General features: G+C 35.5%; 1 protein-coding gene across 1 annotated transcript in view; it reads left to right on the top strand.

Annotated features, from left to right (window-relative positions):
• Positions 1-13,883, top strand: part of RICTOR (RPTOR independent companion of MTOR complex 2) — an 83,386-nt gene that overhangs the window by 24,948 nt on the left and 44,555 nt on the right. Inside the window, exons 4-6 of the mRNA XM_031051491.2 lie at positions 4,277-4,341; positions 9,801-9,932; positions 10,863-10,926. Coding sequence (XP_030907351.1) covers positions 4,277-4,341; positions 9,801-9,932; positions 10,863-10,926 — 261 coding nt within the window. The remainder of the gene's footprint in view (positions 1-4,276; positions 4,342-9,800; positions 9,933-10,862; positions 10,927-13,883) is intronic.

The following is a 13,883-nucleotide window of genomic DNA, read 5'->3' as shown; positions in this document are numbered from 1 at the left end:
CATTTTCATGAAATATGGCAATGTGTAGCTGAACACAGATTTTAATATTCTGGTATTGCTTGCCTACAAACTTAGACTACAATGACATGCACGTTAATTGTTTAATGTTACAGTAAAGCATATGACAGTTGGTTGGATTTATTAGGAATTCAGACGTCTAAAAAAATTACTGCATTTTGGGCCAGAATCATTGACCTGCTTAATGTTGTTTGAATGTTAAATAAGATGAAAGAGGCAAAGTTTTCCTTATGATGTTTTTAAGACCAGACATTTATAACAGAAAAAATACCCAAAACATTGAGGGTATCAAAAGCTGAACAGTATCTTCTTTATAGCAGCTTCATGACCTTTTTTTCCTCCTTTAAACATACATCAACCCAACCTCACTTTTTTTTTTTTCCACCTGGACTAAATGAACCCAATGTCTTAGCCTTCATGGGTGTAGTGGGTACATTTTTTAGCTGCCTTGTGCATTCTTCTGTTCTACTTTTCCCAGATTGTCTGCTCTTAAAATGTTGAACCCAAAATTTTACAGTTTTGAGAACAGCTTGGGAAATGATGAAAATATTAATCTCAAACATAATGCAGTCCTATAACTATTTCTAAGGGTAAAAATTATTCTTTTTGGTTTGGTTTATTTGTGAAATTGCATCACATTAGTTCATTTAATTTATAGTTTGCAGGAACTTGTCTCTTTTTGAATTTCATTTTTATATTTACCATTCTGAATGCTTTCAGGACCTCTTTTCTTTCTCTGTTGGACTTGCTTCAGTGTTTGTGTCATATTCATACAAGGGGTAATGGGTTAAAACTTAAACAGGGGAAGTTTAGGTTGGATACAAGGAAGAAATTCTTTGCTGTTAGGGTGGTGAGGCACTGGAATGGGTTGCCCAGGGAGGTTGTGAATGCTCCATCCCTGGCAGTGTTCAAGGCCAGGTTGGACAGAGCCTTGGGTGATATGGTTTACTGTGAGGTGTCCCTGCCCATAGCAGGGGGGTTGGAACTAAATGATCTGAAGGTCCTTTCCAACCCTAACTATTCTATGATTCTGTGATACCCTAAAGGATCCTTTACTTTTGTTTAATTTAATTTTCTTACTAAGTTTGGGCACTCCTTTCAAATTACTGAAACATTTTGAATTCTGATCTTGCTGTTTGTCTTTTAAAGCCTTTTATAGCTGGAAATCCTGTACTTAGAATCATAGAATCATAGAATAGTTAGGGTTGGAAAGGACCTTAAGATCATCTAGTTCCTACCACCCTGCCGTGGGCAGGGACACCTCACACTAAACCATATCACCCAGGGCTTTATCCAACCTGGCTATGAACACCGCCAGGGATGGAGCATTCACAACCTCCCTGTGCAACCCATTCCAGCACCTCACCACCCTCACAGTAAAGAATTTCTTCCTTATATCCAATCTAAACCTCTGCTGTTTAAGTTTCAACCTGTTACCCCTTGTCCTATCACTACAGTCCCTAATGAATAATCCCTCCCCAGCATCCCTGTAGGCCCCCTTCAGATACTGGAAGGCTGCTATGAGGTCTCCACGCAGCCTTCTCCAGGCTGAACAGCCCCAACTTTCTCAGCCTGTCTTCATACGGGAGGTGCTCCAGTCCCTGATCATCTTTGTGGCCCTCCTCTGGACTTGTTCTAACAGTTCCATGTCCTTTTTATGTTGAGGGCACCAGAACTGCACACAGTACTCTACTGTGTGTAAATTGCAAAGAAAGCTAATACATAAGTAATGGTGGTCCATTGGAATGAGAATAAACTAATAGCTAAAAAAAGATAGTCTTGTGCTTTTTTTTTCCTTTTTTTAGGCATTATATCTGTTCATTCTCTGAAATGTTTCACATGTGTTCATAGGCATCATCAGACACTTTGATAATAATTATCAACACATTTAGATAGCTGCATCCACAAAGCAGTTAAACTTAGTGAAAGTTGTAACTGTCATCAGGTTATATGACCATGTTTGAATTTCAGGATAAGGTTAAGTTGTTGAGTTTCTTTCTATGTCAGTTAGGGATGTGTGCCGTGGGAGCACATATAGAAGAAAACAGTTGGTATTGAGGAACTAGTAACTTCACTATATATATTTGGTAAGAGTAACCTCACTATATGTATTTGGTAAGAGTGTTACTGATAACTAGACTAGAGATGATCCAGTGGACTGAATGTTCATTAGCAGCAAGTTAGGTGGGTTCTTGGAACACAGCTGCTTTAGTTTCTGGACTGCTCAAGATGAAAAACAGTGGTGACTGCAGTGATGGGAGACTTGCTTCAGGAATGCAGTACTGCACAAACTAGCAGCTTTCTCAAGAATGCTTTTTCCTACATCAAAATTGCGATTCTGTAGGAGTTTTTAAAGTAGGAAAGAAACACTGTTGACAATAATGTGGGATGTTAAATGAGGATTTCTCCTTTGTGCTGGGGTGGAATGATGGGCAGATGTTTAGATGTATAAATGATTAGCCTAAACAACTGTTGATGTACTTGTCTGAAACTGAACAATGAACTGTTTTTACTCGCTATCTTCTCACACTGTTTTGCTTACACTCTGCCAGCCAATTTTTACAGTTCATAAGATGCCAATAGAAATGCTAAAGCAGCAGTGGTGGCCTTAGGCAGCCCAACAACATGGCATAAAGATAGATTGATGCTAGGAAGTGACAGACTGTCATAACCAGTTAATACACCAGTTGTCTTTTATTATCAAGTAAATTTGAATGGTGTAGAAAAAAAATACATAACTTGCCTTCTGTTTTATAATCATCTCTGATTATAGCCACTGTTAAGAAAAATGCAAAATCCAAAATACTTCAATTAACCGAGATTGTTTGAACCCAGATGTGGAGCTGATCCAGGCCAATTTAATAATCTGTGTCATTAACAGTGTTGGATTTCAGCATGATCGTTATCCGTTTTTCTCACAGTACAAAAAGCTGTACCTTAAAATGTGATGTGATCCTTGGAAGAATTTGTACTTGTTGTACATAAACCAAAGTATTGTTTGAATTTAAACCATCAAGCTAATAAAATAGGTTTAATTAAAAGCAGAGTTTCTGCAATATACTGTTTTTTCAGATGAACGTGAAAAGTAGAACGGAAGCATGGAATACATTTAATATTTGAACTTACAATAGCCTTACTTTAACTGTTTAGTTTTTTTTTTATTATTGTTAGCAGTAAATACATACAAAGAATGTGGCACAGGTTTTGGTATGTTCTAATATATTCTAATATTTTCACTAGTTAGCACAAACACTTCCTGAGTTCCTCACTGAGGAGAAGCTGTTAATATTGTGCTGGCTTAGAACTGCACACGTGCCTGTTTAGAAAAGAGAGGACAAAGTGCAAAGCTATTGCAATCAGTGTTAGTCACTTGAGTTTTTGCAAGTGCTTGGAAAAGTGCTTTGGGATTTGGATGTGATAAGTATTTTAGCATTTTAGCTAGGGGTAGTAAGTGAGATTTCTTTGCTGCTCTTGCAAAGGAGAACAGCATCAGCTCTTCTTACAGAAGAGACTGTTTTTTTCCCTTAGGAGGCTAAAGCATTGGCATACACTATGTTCCTCCTTTTGAAATTGGTTTTAAACGTAAAAGCTACACTTATAAATTTTCAGTCTTGTGTTCAGAATGGATAGATACAGTTGAAATGTTCAGAATTTGCAATATTAGATAGGTGCTGTTTTGTGTGCATGAATTCAGCCTTTGTACTGGTGTTTTTCAGAGGTACAAGTTCTATGGAACTGATGGCATGCTAGGCCAAATATCAGTTACAGAACACTTATTATTGGCAGTGCCTTCTGATTTTAATCTTTTTTCCTTGACACCTCTGCTGCTGTAGCCAAACATAATAGTAGACCAGCAGTGTCAATCTTTGCTTCATAACTCTTAGCTGAAAGTTCACTCTTCTTGAATGCATATGTGACTTCAGTCTCTCTCATCTCTTTTCAGGTTACCAGTTGCCAAACTAGCTACTTGGAGTTGAAAAACTGACCAATAGGCACTTAACACAATTGTGCAAGCTTTCTGGTAGTATAGGAGGCCACAAATTTGTGTGCAAAAGATGTATATAGGAACAGAAAAGTGACAGCAGAAATTCTCAGGGAAGTCTGAAGTTGGTATGCTTCTCCTTGCCATGAATGAAATTCCTCAGGTTTCTTTGAATGTATTGCGAGATATCTACAGTTTTACATAATTATTTTGAAAGAGTTACAAATAATACATGTTTTGTGTTTTGTTTTATTTCTTTTTTTTTTTTATTTTCAGCTGCTTTGTAATATTGGCCATGCTGAAGAAAAGCTAGGTTTTACGTATGACAGCATCATAATATGGTAAGTAGTAAGGAACACTAGAGTAATACTAGGGTACTTTAATTTTTCTAAGTGCAATTAACTAAACTTTATTTCTGAGCTAATATTTTGCTTCCCTAATGAGTTTAAATTCCCGAATTCAAACATATACCTTACAAATATTCTGGGTTAAATCAGAAATAGATTATTCACTTTGAAGCATTTCTTACGTATATTCCCCATAGAGTAAAAATACCTCCAAATATCACTGGACTTGCAGAAAGCACTTTAAGTGAAAATGAGCACCTACAGAATTTAGAGCATGCCTTTGATGTAGCATCAGGATTTAAGGATAAACATTTATGTTAATTGTGTTTGTGTATATGTGTCTGTAACATTGCTTTTCCTGCTATTAAAATGCCCTGTGTGTGTACTTCCAAGTGGAATTTTCCTGTATTTTATGGCCGTTTCTTACAGTCACAAGTAATTAGATTCTTGTTTCCAGAACTTCTGTGGTTTTACGCAAACATTAGTAAATTTGTCCTGAGACGCAACATAGGTGGCAGAAACAATTAAGATCTAGTATTTAATATGATTTTTGTCTTCCTCCAGTTTAGTTATCAAACTTAGAAAAGCTTACTTCAAGTAAAATGTTGGAAATACTTGTGTAACTTCTTGTGGAAATATTGTAAGTTCTTTTTTAAATAGAATTGCTTTTTCTTGCTAGAACTAAAAAAAAATTTAAAAATGTTAGTGTATTTTTGTGAATGTGTATTTTGCTGTAAGCTTTAATAAGTTCTCTTCTGACCTTATGTAATCTGTTATGGTGCTTTAAGATGGAACTAAACATCACTTTAGAGTATAACTTCAAATTCAGAGTTCTTTGGTAAATATTTTTAAACACAAGCCTTAAAAGGTTATGCAAATACAAGTGTTTGTTTTTATAAGCAGAAGTTTGCAGAAATATCTGCTAATCCAAACACAATTATACAGATATTGATGTTCTCAGCAGACACATGAAGAAAAATAGCCTTCTGCTTAGAAAAATGCCAAAGATGGCTTCTCAAAAAAACAAAGCCCAAACCCCCCACAAACCCCCAGAACCACCAACCCCTAAAAAACCAAAAGACAACCAAACACAACCCAAATCAAACAAACAAGGTCTAAAAACACGTATCAAGAAAGTTACCTTGGCTAGTGTTATTTTGGTCAGTCCAGTGAGTCCTTTGTGTATGTACAGCAGAAGTAAATTTTTAATGTGTATGTAGGTTATTGTGCTATGATGTTAATTTTCAAACTCAGGGATTCCACTCAGATACTAACATTTTAACAACCATAATCATGCTGATTTGTGGTTCTTCAGAAATATTTATAGGATGAGTTTTCATGAGATAGTGACTTTTTAGGCAAACTTAAAAATGTTGCTGGAGTTACAGGCATTCTCTGGTAGTATTCTGTTTGCGCATTGTTATATGGCAAAATACGAAGTTATTCTGAGTAACCTGCAAATATCTGAAGTTTTTAATAGATATTAGAAGTGACCTTCAGGTAGGCTAAGTATATATATTCCTTTGGACTTAACATGCAAGTGCTGTAATTTGCTCTGCTGATGTTCCCAACATTGTCTTGGATTTTCCTAGGGAAACCTTTTTGTTCTACAGAGCAAACTTGCTTTTCTTTAAAAATGTGAAAAGTTACTTGGATGCAAAGAAGTGCGTTGTGAGGTTTCTGTTTTTGTGAGGTATAAATGGCTAGTCTGTGCGCATTAAACTGGAAGGGAATTATGATTTCAAGAATAATTTTAGATTTCCTATACAGTCCTAGGGTTTGGGGTCAATAACTGTGGTAGACTGTTTACCCAAGCAGAAGACAGTCACAGTCTGCAATAATTGCGATTGCCCTCAAGTTAGAAATCTGTTTCCTAGAACTCATTTTCTTCTTAGCATTTTGTTAGGTGCCTAATTTTAGTTTCTTCCTACCAGCAGATGGAGATAATAGTGACACCTTGTGTTGTCATTCCCAGTGTAGATGGGTCTTCCCGGTTCCCAGAGCACCATACCATTGACAGATGAGAGGAAGCCTTGAGCCATGAAGAAAATGGAGTGTTGGTAGGCCTCAGAAACTTTTGAGGTCTTTTAGAAATGTGCCAAGAGGCTTTGGTCATGAAAGCAAAATTCAGAATATTCACTATTATCTGACTGGATCAAACAGAGATTTGTCAAACCCCTGGTTATCTTTGCATAGTGAGTAAATGAGGTGCTTTGAAAGAAGGTGCAGGAGTGATACTGTAATAGGTATTGAATATCCTTTCTTATTCCATTCTTTATTAGCTCTTCCAGACTTTTTGTCACTCTCAATGTTTATCACCCTTAATTCTGTCTTAAGTTATTTTCATTTCTGCAGGGACACTTAAAATACTAGGGTAAGTAGTATTGTACTTAGTTTTTCTCTTACAGAATCATGGTGTCTTTTTGGCACTTTCAGCCAAATAGGTGCATGTGGAATGCGCATATCAATTTCCTTGATCTGATGGCTCTTTTAGAGCCATATAGTATGAGTTTATAACACAGTTTTTGTATTGATGTATGGGAAGTCACATCTAACAATCTTGAATTTGCTTCATCAGCTTGTTAACTGTGCTTATTTTAAGTTCCCTTGGAGTTTTTTATCACCCCATCCTATTATTATTAATATATATAATGTTGTCATCTGTATTTCTGCACACCCACCCACCCTGCTTCTTCCAAATCAGTTACTGTACGCTAAATACTGCCTATGAAAAGAACTTGGATAAAAATGGGGACAGAGACTTGACAGGGCAAAAATCTTCCACTCACCTCTGCTCTTCCATTATTTTTTTTTCAATTTTTGATTTGTGAAACTACTTTTCATCATTCTATAATCTCTTTATATCTCTTAATATAGTCTTCAGCAACATCTTATGCCTTTTTATATATTATTGTAATAACTCATTTAAAGTCTTTGAAAAGATTAGTATAGTTTGTGTAAACTGTGCTGGATGCTTCATATGGCTAACCAGTTTTAAGGTAATTTTATTTTGAGATCATTAACTGTCCTCTGGATGCCTTTTAGAATCCTTTTTGTATAGACCTATTTATTGCCATTTCTCCATGGTGATCACAACCATTTATAATACGGTGCTATCAAATATATGCAGATAGTTTGGTTGCAACTTGGTGTGCTGCTGACAATACTTACTGACAGATTTCCTCCAGTTCTTCAATCTTTTTCACTTCTTGGTCTCAAATGTTGCATAATAAAAAAAGCTTTAGGATAGGAGAAAATGCTTGTGTCGGTCATGCCTCTGTTGGTCTCTCACTTGGCTCAGTTCCTTCTTTTTGTTTTGGGTTATCCAGGGGATCTGATTCAATTTTTCAGGTTTTCTCCTTGTGGCACAGCTGAGAAGTCAGAACATGTAGGCGCATGCAGCCAAGTACACATAGGTTTTCTTACGTATCATTTTTTTTCTGTCTCCTGTAGCGTTTGTTGTCTTTATAAGGTCAGCTTTCTTGCAGGTTTTTACAGTTCAGTCAGTAGCTGGTGATGGTTTTTGTGTGGGTTGTTTTTTTGTGATTTTTTTTTAATGGAGATATTTTTGTTCACCCTTGTACACTTTTATATTTCACTGCTTTCATTGGATCCTTATGGATTTTGTGGCCTTTATTTTAGGTCTGTTATCTTTCTGGCTAGCTGTATGTTTTCCTTGCATTTTCACTGTTTAAAGATAGTGACACATCACTTTTAGGTACCTTCTGCTTTTTTACTTTGGATCTCGTGATAGCGTTGTCCTGTGTAGTGGTTTCACTGTTGCAAATTCTTAACTAACTTCTGTCTACAAATTAAGAGTATCCTTGGGAGATTTAGAATGAGTTTTGAAAGTGTTGATTGCATTTGAGAAACTATTTGTCTAAAGATTGGTTTGGTCTGCCATCTAAAAGATGTTCCTCTCAAATATAAAAGTACTTGGGGGAGGAGAGGGGGAGGGAATGGGGGGTGTGATGGGAAATGGGAAAATATCACCGAGTAGAACTGGGTCTTATGTGCTCCTTCCTCAGACTTCCATCTCTGGAAAGCTGCAAAACTAGAAACAATTTTTTATCTGTGATGTAAAGAATACCAGTTATGCAGTCAACACAATAGGAGAGTTACTTGTCTGCTTCTCTTGAATAACTTTGGAAGTAAATCTTTAGTACAGCTTTTTTTTGAGAAAGAATTTTTCTTAACCTCATCATATAGATAATCTGTTTCATAATTTGTGTCTAGCTCAGTATAAGTAAACAGAGTCAATTAATGGCACTCTTTTTATGTTAAGAATCATACTTGATACGACAGCAGCAGGGTTTTTCCTAAAGTAATTTCCTATGTCATGCTGAAAGTAATAATCAGTTAATCTTTACTTGCATCTAGTGTTGCAGCCTTTCTACTCTGTCTAGATACCACCTGAAAGTAGGCTCCTGGTACAGTAACTTTTCAACAGGCCAGTTCTCCAGAACTACTCAGAGGAGTGCATTGGTGTAGCTGATTACCATGCATGATGATCCTAGAATAAGAAAGGGAAAAAAAATTAAGCCATTTATTTATCACATGCTGAAGTATTTACATTCTTAGATGCCCACTGAAAGAATCCTACTAAAATACGTTATAGGGAGGTTGGGGTATTTCTCCTGCCCTGTGTAGTCAATTTTTTGAGGTCCTTCAGAAGGACAGTGTGTCATTTAATACTTTGTTATCTCAAGAGGCCTTCAGTATCTTGTTTCCTTTTATGTAGATAGTGAATTTAGGAGTTACATTGTGATGGCAGTTTTGATGATAGTTCTGTTTAGGAAAGCTCACTTCAGAGCAAGCAAAATGCTTTTAAAATCTGTATAAAGAGAAATAATGTTTTGGTTACATGTTAAAATGAAATATGTAGAAAACTGCAGTGTGTGACTGTGTTATGACTGTCATATTTCATGCAAAATTAACATGGTGCCATAACATCTTTAGTGAGTGGTGCATGTAATTACTTAGGGTGCAGATTTGTCTCTGTCAGATTTGTCTCTCTTTTGTCAGATTTGCCTCAAAACATTGTTTTGAGGACCCATGCTTATGGGTTGGCAGTCTAGCAGAGGAGGAAATGTGCTCTACCTGTTAATTTTCTTTGACTAATATTGTGCTCGGCTGTTTTGTTAAATAACAAGTTGTATACAGGTCTTGGTCATGTATTGTTTCATGGATGTACAAGCTGTTCTCTGGGGAATGAGGGGGCTGGAAATTGGTTTCTGGCTTGTTCAGATTGTTATATCTGCTGGCAGGGGAAAGATTTGGCTTCCAGTCTGTACATGTAAGTATCTCAAAGTTAGAAAGTTAATGCAGAACACTTTTTTTATTATTATTATTTAAAAAAAAACAGACTTTTTTTTTAATAGATAGTAGCTGCAGATGGTGAAGTCAACTTGCTGCTAAGTAGTTGTTTGTCCGCCTTGTTTTCTTCACTGTAGCCTGAGGTTAGCTTTACTGAATGAAGCAAAAGAGGTGCGAGCAGCAGGATTGCGAGCTCTCCGCTATCTAATTCGAGACTCCAGTATTCTGCAGAAGGTCCTGAAGTTGAAAGTGGATTACTTGATAGCCAGGTAATTTTTCTCTTCTTTCTTTTGTAAATTGTACAATTGTAAATCACTTGTTTTTTCACGGTTGAGACAAGTTCTTAATATCCTCTTACATTCTTGATTTGTACTTTTATAGAAGCCATTTTTCTTCAATGTGAAAAACATCCTTTAGAAATAGAAGGCTAATACATTACACAAGCTAATACAAATAATGATACTATGAGTAATACAAATTTCTGTTTTCAATTGTAAATGCCATTAGTCATAAATTAGTCTGTGGTGTTCTTAGAAGTTTGAAGCATCAATAATTTTAATGTCTTAAGTTTTATGGGAGATGTGATTCTTATTATCATCAGGCTGTGGAGCCTCTAATACAAAAGTAGCTCATGCTCAAGAATTTGTATTTTAAGCATAAGCCATGATTCAAGAGAAGAGTAGCAACAGGTACGCTAACAATGTGACGATAAGCATGATAAGTAGATGTAAATGTTAGCATTTCTAGTGCTTCCTTAATTAAAATCTTCTTGGTTTTTAAGATAATGGTACAGTTGTGTGTTTCTGCTTATAAATGTATAAACATAGTTTTAGTATACTATTTCATCTTGTTGGAGTAAAAGGACTTTTCTGATCCCAGAACACACACAGAACATGTTGATGTGAAACATTACTAGTACTTTGTTTAGTCTCATTTGAAATGACAAATGTCATTATGCCTTGCCATAGTGTATTTGAGAACTTTCTAGTGATTTAATTTTAATGAAAATAACTGAAAGAATATAAACCAAAGCTAACATACTAAGTATGCTTGCTGAAAGGCAGAATTCTTAAACAGTCAGTCATAATACTCCTTTTATTCTGTTTATTCAATTTAATAAGTATTAACACAAATTGTTAACAGTTAAGGTGAAAGTTAATGTTGTTATAAACAAAATGTGTTTTTTTAACTTGTTTTAGGTGCATTGACATACAGCAGAGTAATGAAGTTGAAAGAACACAAGCACTTCGATTAGTCAGAAAGGTAAAACCTAATATATGGTCTTATCAGCTATGCCTGTCAGTCATACTGACTCCTGGTTTTCTTCATCAGCAGTTTTTTTTTACACAGTCTCTAATACCATACTTTGATTTGAGAAGAAATTATAGCTGATATTTCAAAAGAGAGAAGGAAGGATAGCACTGACATTTGCTTTGAATTAAATCTCTCACCACTGAGGATCTCGAGTGGGTTAGAAGAATACTGCTAATTTTCCCTTAATAGAGATCAAACTGGACAAGATTTGGGAAAAACTTCTCAAATAATGAATGCAAGGGTATAAGAACCATATATTAAGTTTCATCTAATGACTTGTACTTGTTGTAAAGTGTGTTTTAAGGATCTGTGAATCAAGGATGGGAGATTTTCTGCCATTTTGAGAAGTTAGACAAATTGCTAATGCTAGAATAATCAGTTGAAGGAATGTTTCTAGCCTTATTGCTTGATCCGTACAGGTTCATGCTATTCACAGTTCTTAGATACACAATGTAATGTAGGTAGTCTGTGGTGGTTACTGTACGGTGTACCCACAGATTTAGGATGTTTGAAGCTGGTAGCTGCATTTGCAAGTTCATTTTAGAGAAATTGGCATATACAGCTATGTAAGGTATTCTGCCTTTATACTGGACTTACTTATTGTGCTTATGTTCTTCTACTGAGCATCTTAGCAAAAACTACCTCAAGTAAAGTTTTAAGAAGTTGGAAGAGTGGTTCCCCAAGAGCATTGTGTGTTTAATCTGTCTGTGTATTTTTTTTTTTAGCTATAGATGTTTAAGTTGAAAATACGGAGTTGCGATGTGCAATTTCTTCTCATAAAATAAGCTCACTTGGTTTCTGTCTTCTAGAAGAGATAATACGTTTGATTAACTGTTGCACCAAAAAATTTTAAAGCTGCAACACCACACCCCTCACCCCTCAAACTCAAATGAACAAAAAACATTACCATAAAGGAATGGATCCTTGTGGAAGTCACAATTTATAAAAGTTCTTTGCTAATTTGCCTTAAAAAGAGAGCTTCATTGTGAAGCCAGAATAACTTAAATGAGAAGAGGAATGGAAACAGATTAATAATTGGTTTTATTTGGGTCAGAGCAATGTTCTTATGTTTCCTGGACTTCTTTGGACTTTTCTTAGTATATCAAAGACTTCTGTCTTGCTTGAAATATACGAGATGCAGCAAGATAAGTAACTCCATTAGGTTAATTTGAAGAAATCATCCTGAAAGATAAGCATTTAAAAAATCATAGAGCTGACCACCAGTCCTGCTTTTTCCTGCATCATTGTAGAAGGATGCTGTCCATTCGATGCATGTTCTTTGATGCTGAGATCTATGTTGATGGAAGATGTTTCCCAACACCTTTTGCTACTTAGAACATTCTTTTTTTCTTAAAAGACATTGTCAGACTAACAAAAAGCCAACCCACCTCCCTGCCAGTAAAATTAACAACTTTCGCATGTCATATCTGAATTAAGCACGCGTTGGTATAGGGCAGTCGGTACTTGAGAAAGCTCACTCTCACAGGGAATACTGTGACACACATCTCAAATGGCACATTCCATATTTTCACACTTCCTTTTTGTTACAGTCTCTTGCCCTTTTCCCATCTCTCCATCACCCTCAGTATCTTAGACTCAGTGCCTTGATGTCAGGATTTCTAAAAGCTTATATAAAGGTCTAGAAGAGGACAGCACATGGCAGATAAAACGGAGTTAATTCATTTGTGCAGGTGATGATTTACTGTGAGTTGTGGAAGAGCTGAACTGGGTTCCACTAGCATCACAGAACTATTTCCAGTTTCAAATTCTCGATGCGATTCTTTAACTTTATCTTTGATTAAAAAAATGCTTACATTAGGATAGATAACAAAACTTCAGAATTAATATATTCTCACACTTCTTTTCATAGAGTAGAAAAAAAATATAAAGCATCCTGTTTAATGAATTTATAAAATATATTCCTTCTAAAAATATATGCAGGAAGAGAAAGATAATTTTAAATTTTTTAAATTTAATCTCTGATTTATTTTTTTTTAAGGTTTTGAGTGCTTGCTATCTATCTCTTGGCTGTAGTCACATCTGTATTTCCTAGTAGGAGCTTTACAGTTTAGCAGTGTCTTCAGCCATGAAAAGAAGGGCATAAAGTTGCTTCAAAAATTATTTCTCCATCTAATAGAAGTCAATAAGACCGTTTTTTTAAAATAATTTAATAGGCAGGAGAATGTTTTTATTTTCAAAGCAGAAGTCAGGGTTTGGTACAATATGAGCCGCCTTCTTTCTTCCTCTTCTTTAGAGGAATCTTTATAAACACCAAAGACATAGTCTTTGTTACTGATTTCATCATAGCTGCTTTTAAGTAGTCTTGCATCACCTGTCCTTGGTCTTTAGAACCTCATTTCAATACCTAGAACACAATGAAAGCAAATGTAAAAGCTTATATTTATTCTACTAGTGTAGAAGTACATTGGTATGCTCATTCTACTGCTAATTGTTTTTACTTCGTGGCATTGTAAAAGTGAAAGACTGTGTGGGTGGGGAAAAGGTTTTTTTTGTTTAGAGACCTATCTTAAACTTCCTGTTTTGTGGGTGACAACATTATATACAACAAGAAGTTTCTCAAAAACACGTTTTAAATATGAACTTGTTAAAGTGCTACAGTGTATTTGTCAAACTAGTTGATCTCTTGTTATTTTGACATACTTGGCAAAGAAGGCAAAACAGTTAATCCCCTTTATCTGAACAGATATCTATGAGACACTGAAGGGAGTTGTAAAGTGAATATAGGGCAAAACAATTTTGGAAAAGTAATGTAGATAAGCTTGCTTTTATTGGCAGTGAAAGAGATATTAAACGAAACCTTTGGAACCTAGCTTTAAGTATTAGATGTTTGGTGGATTCTTTTTATTTATATTTTTTTTTTTTACATCTCACTTTCATTTGTTAGT

This window comes from Melopsittacus undulatus, chromosome Z, assembly GCF_012275295.1.
Source record: "Melopsittacus undulatus isolate bMelUnd1 chromosome Z, bMelUnd1.mat.Z, whole genome shotgun sequence".
Classification (NCBI taxonomy): Eukaryota; Metazoa; Chordata; class Aves; order Psittaciformes; family Psittaculidae; genus Melopsittacus; species Melopsittacus undulatus.
Note: the sequence above shows the minus strand (reverse complement) of the source record. Positions and strands in the feature narration are given on the sequence as shown.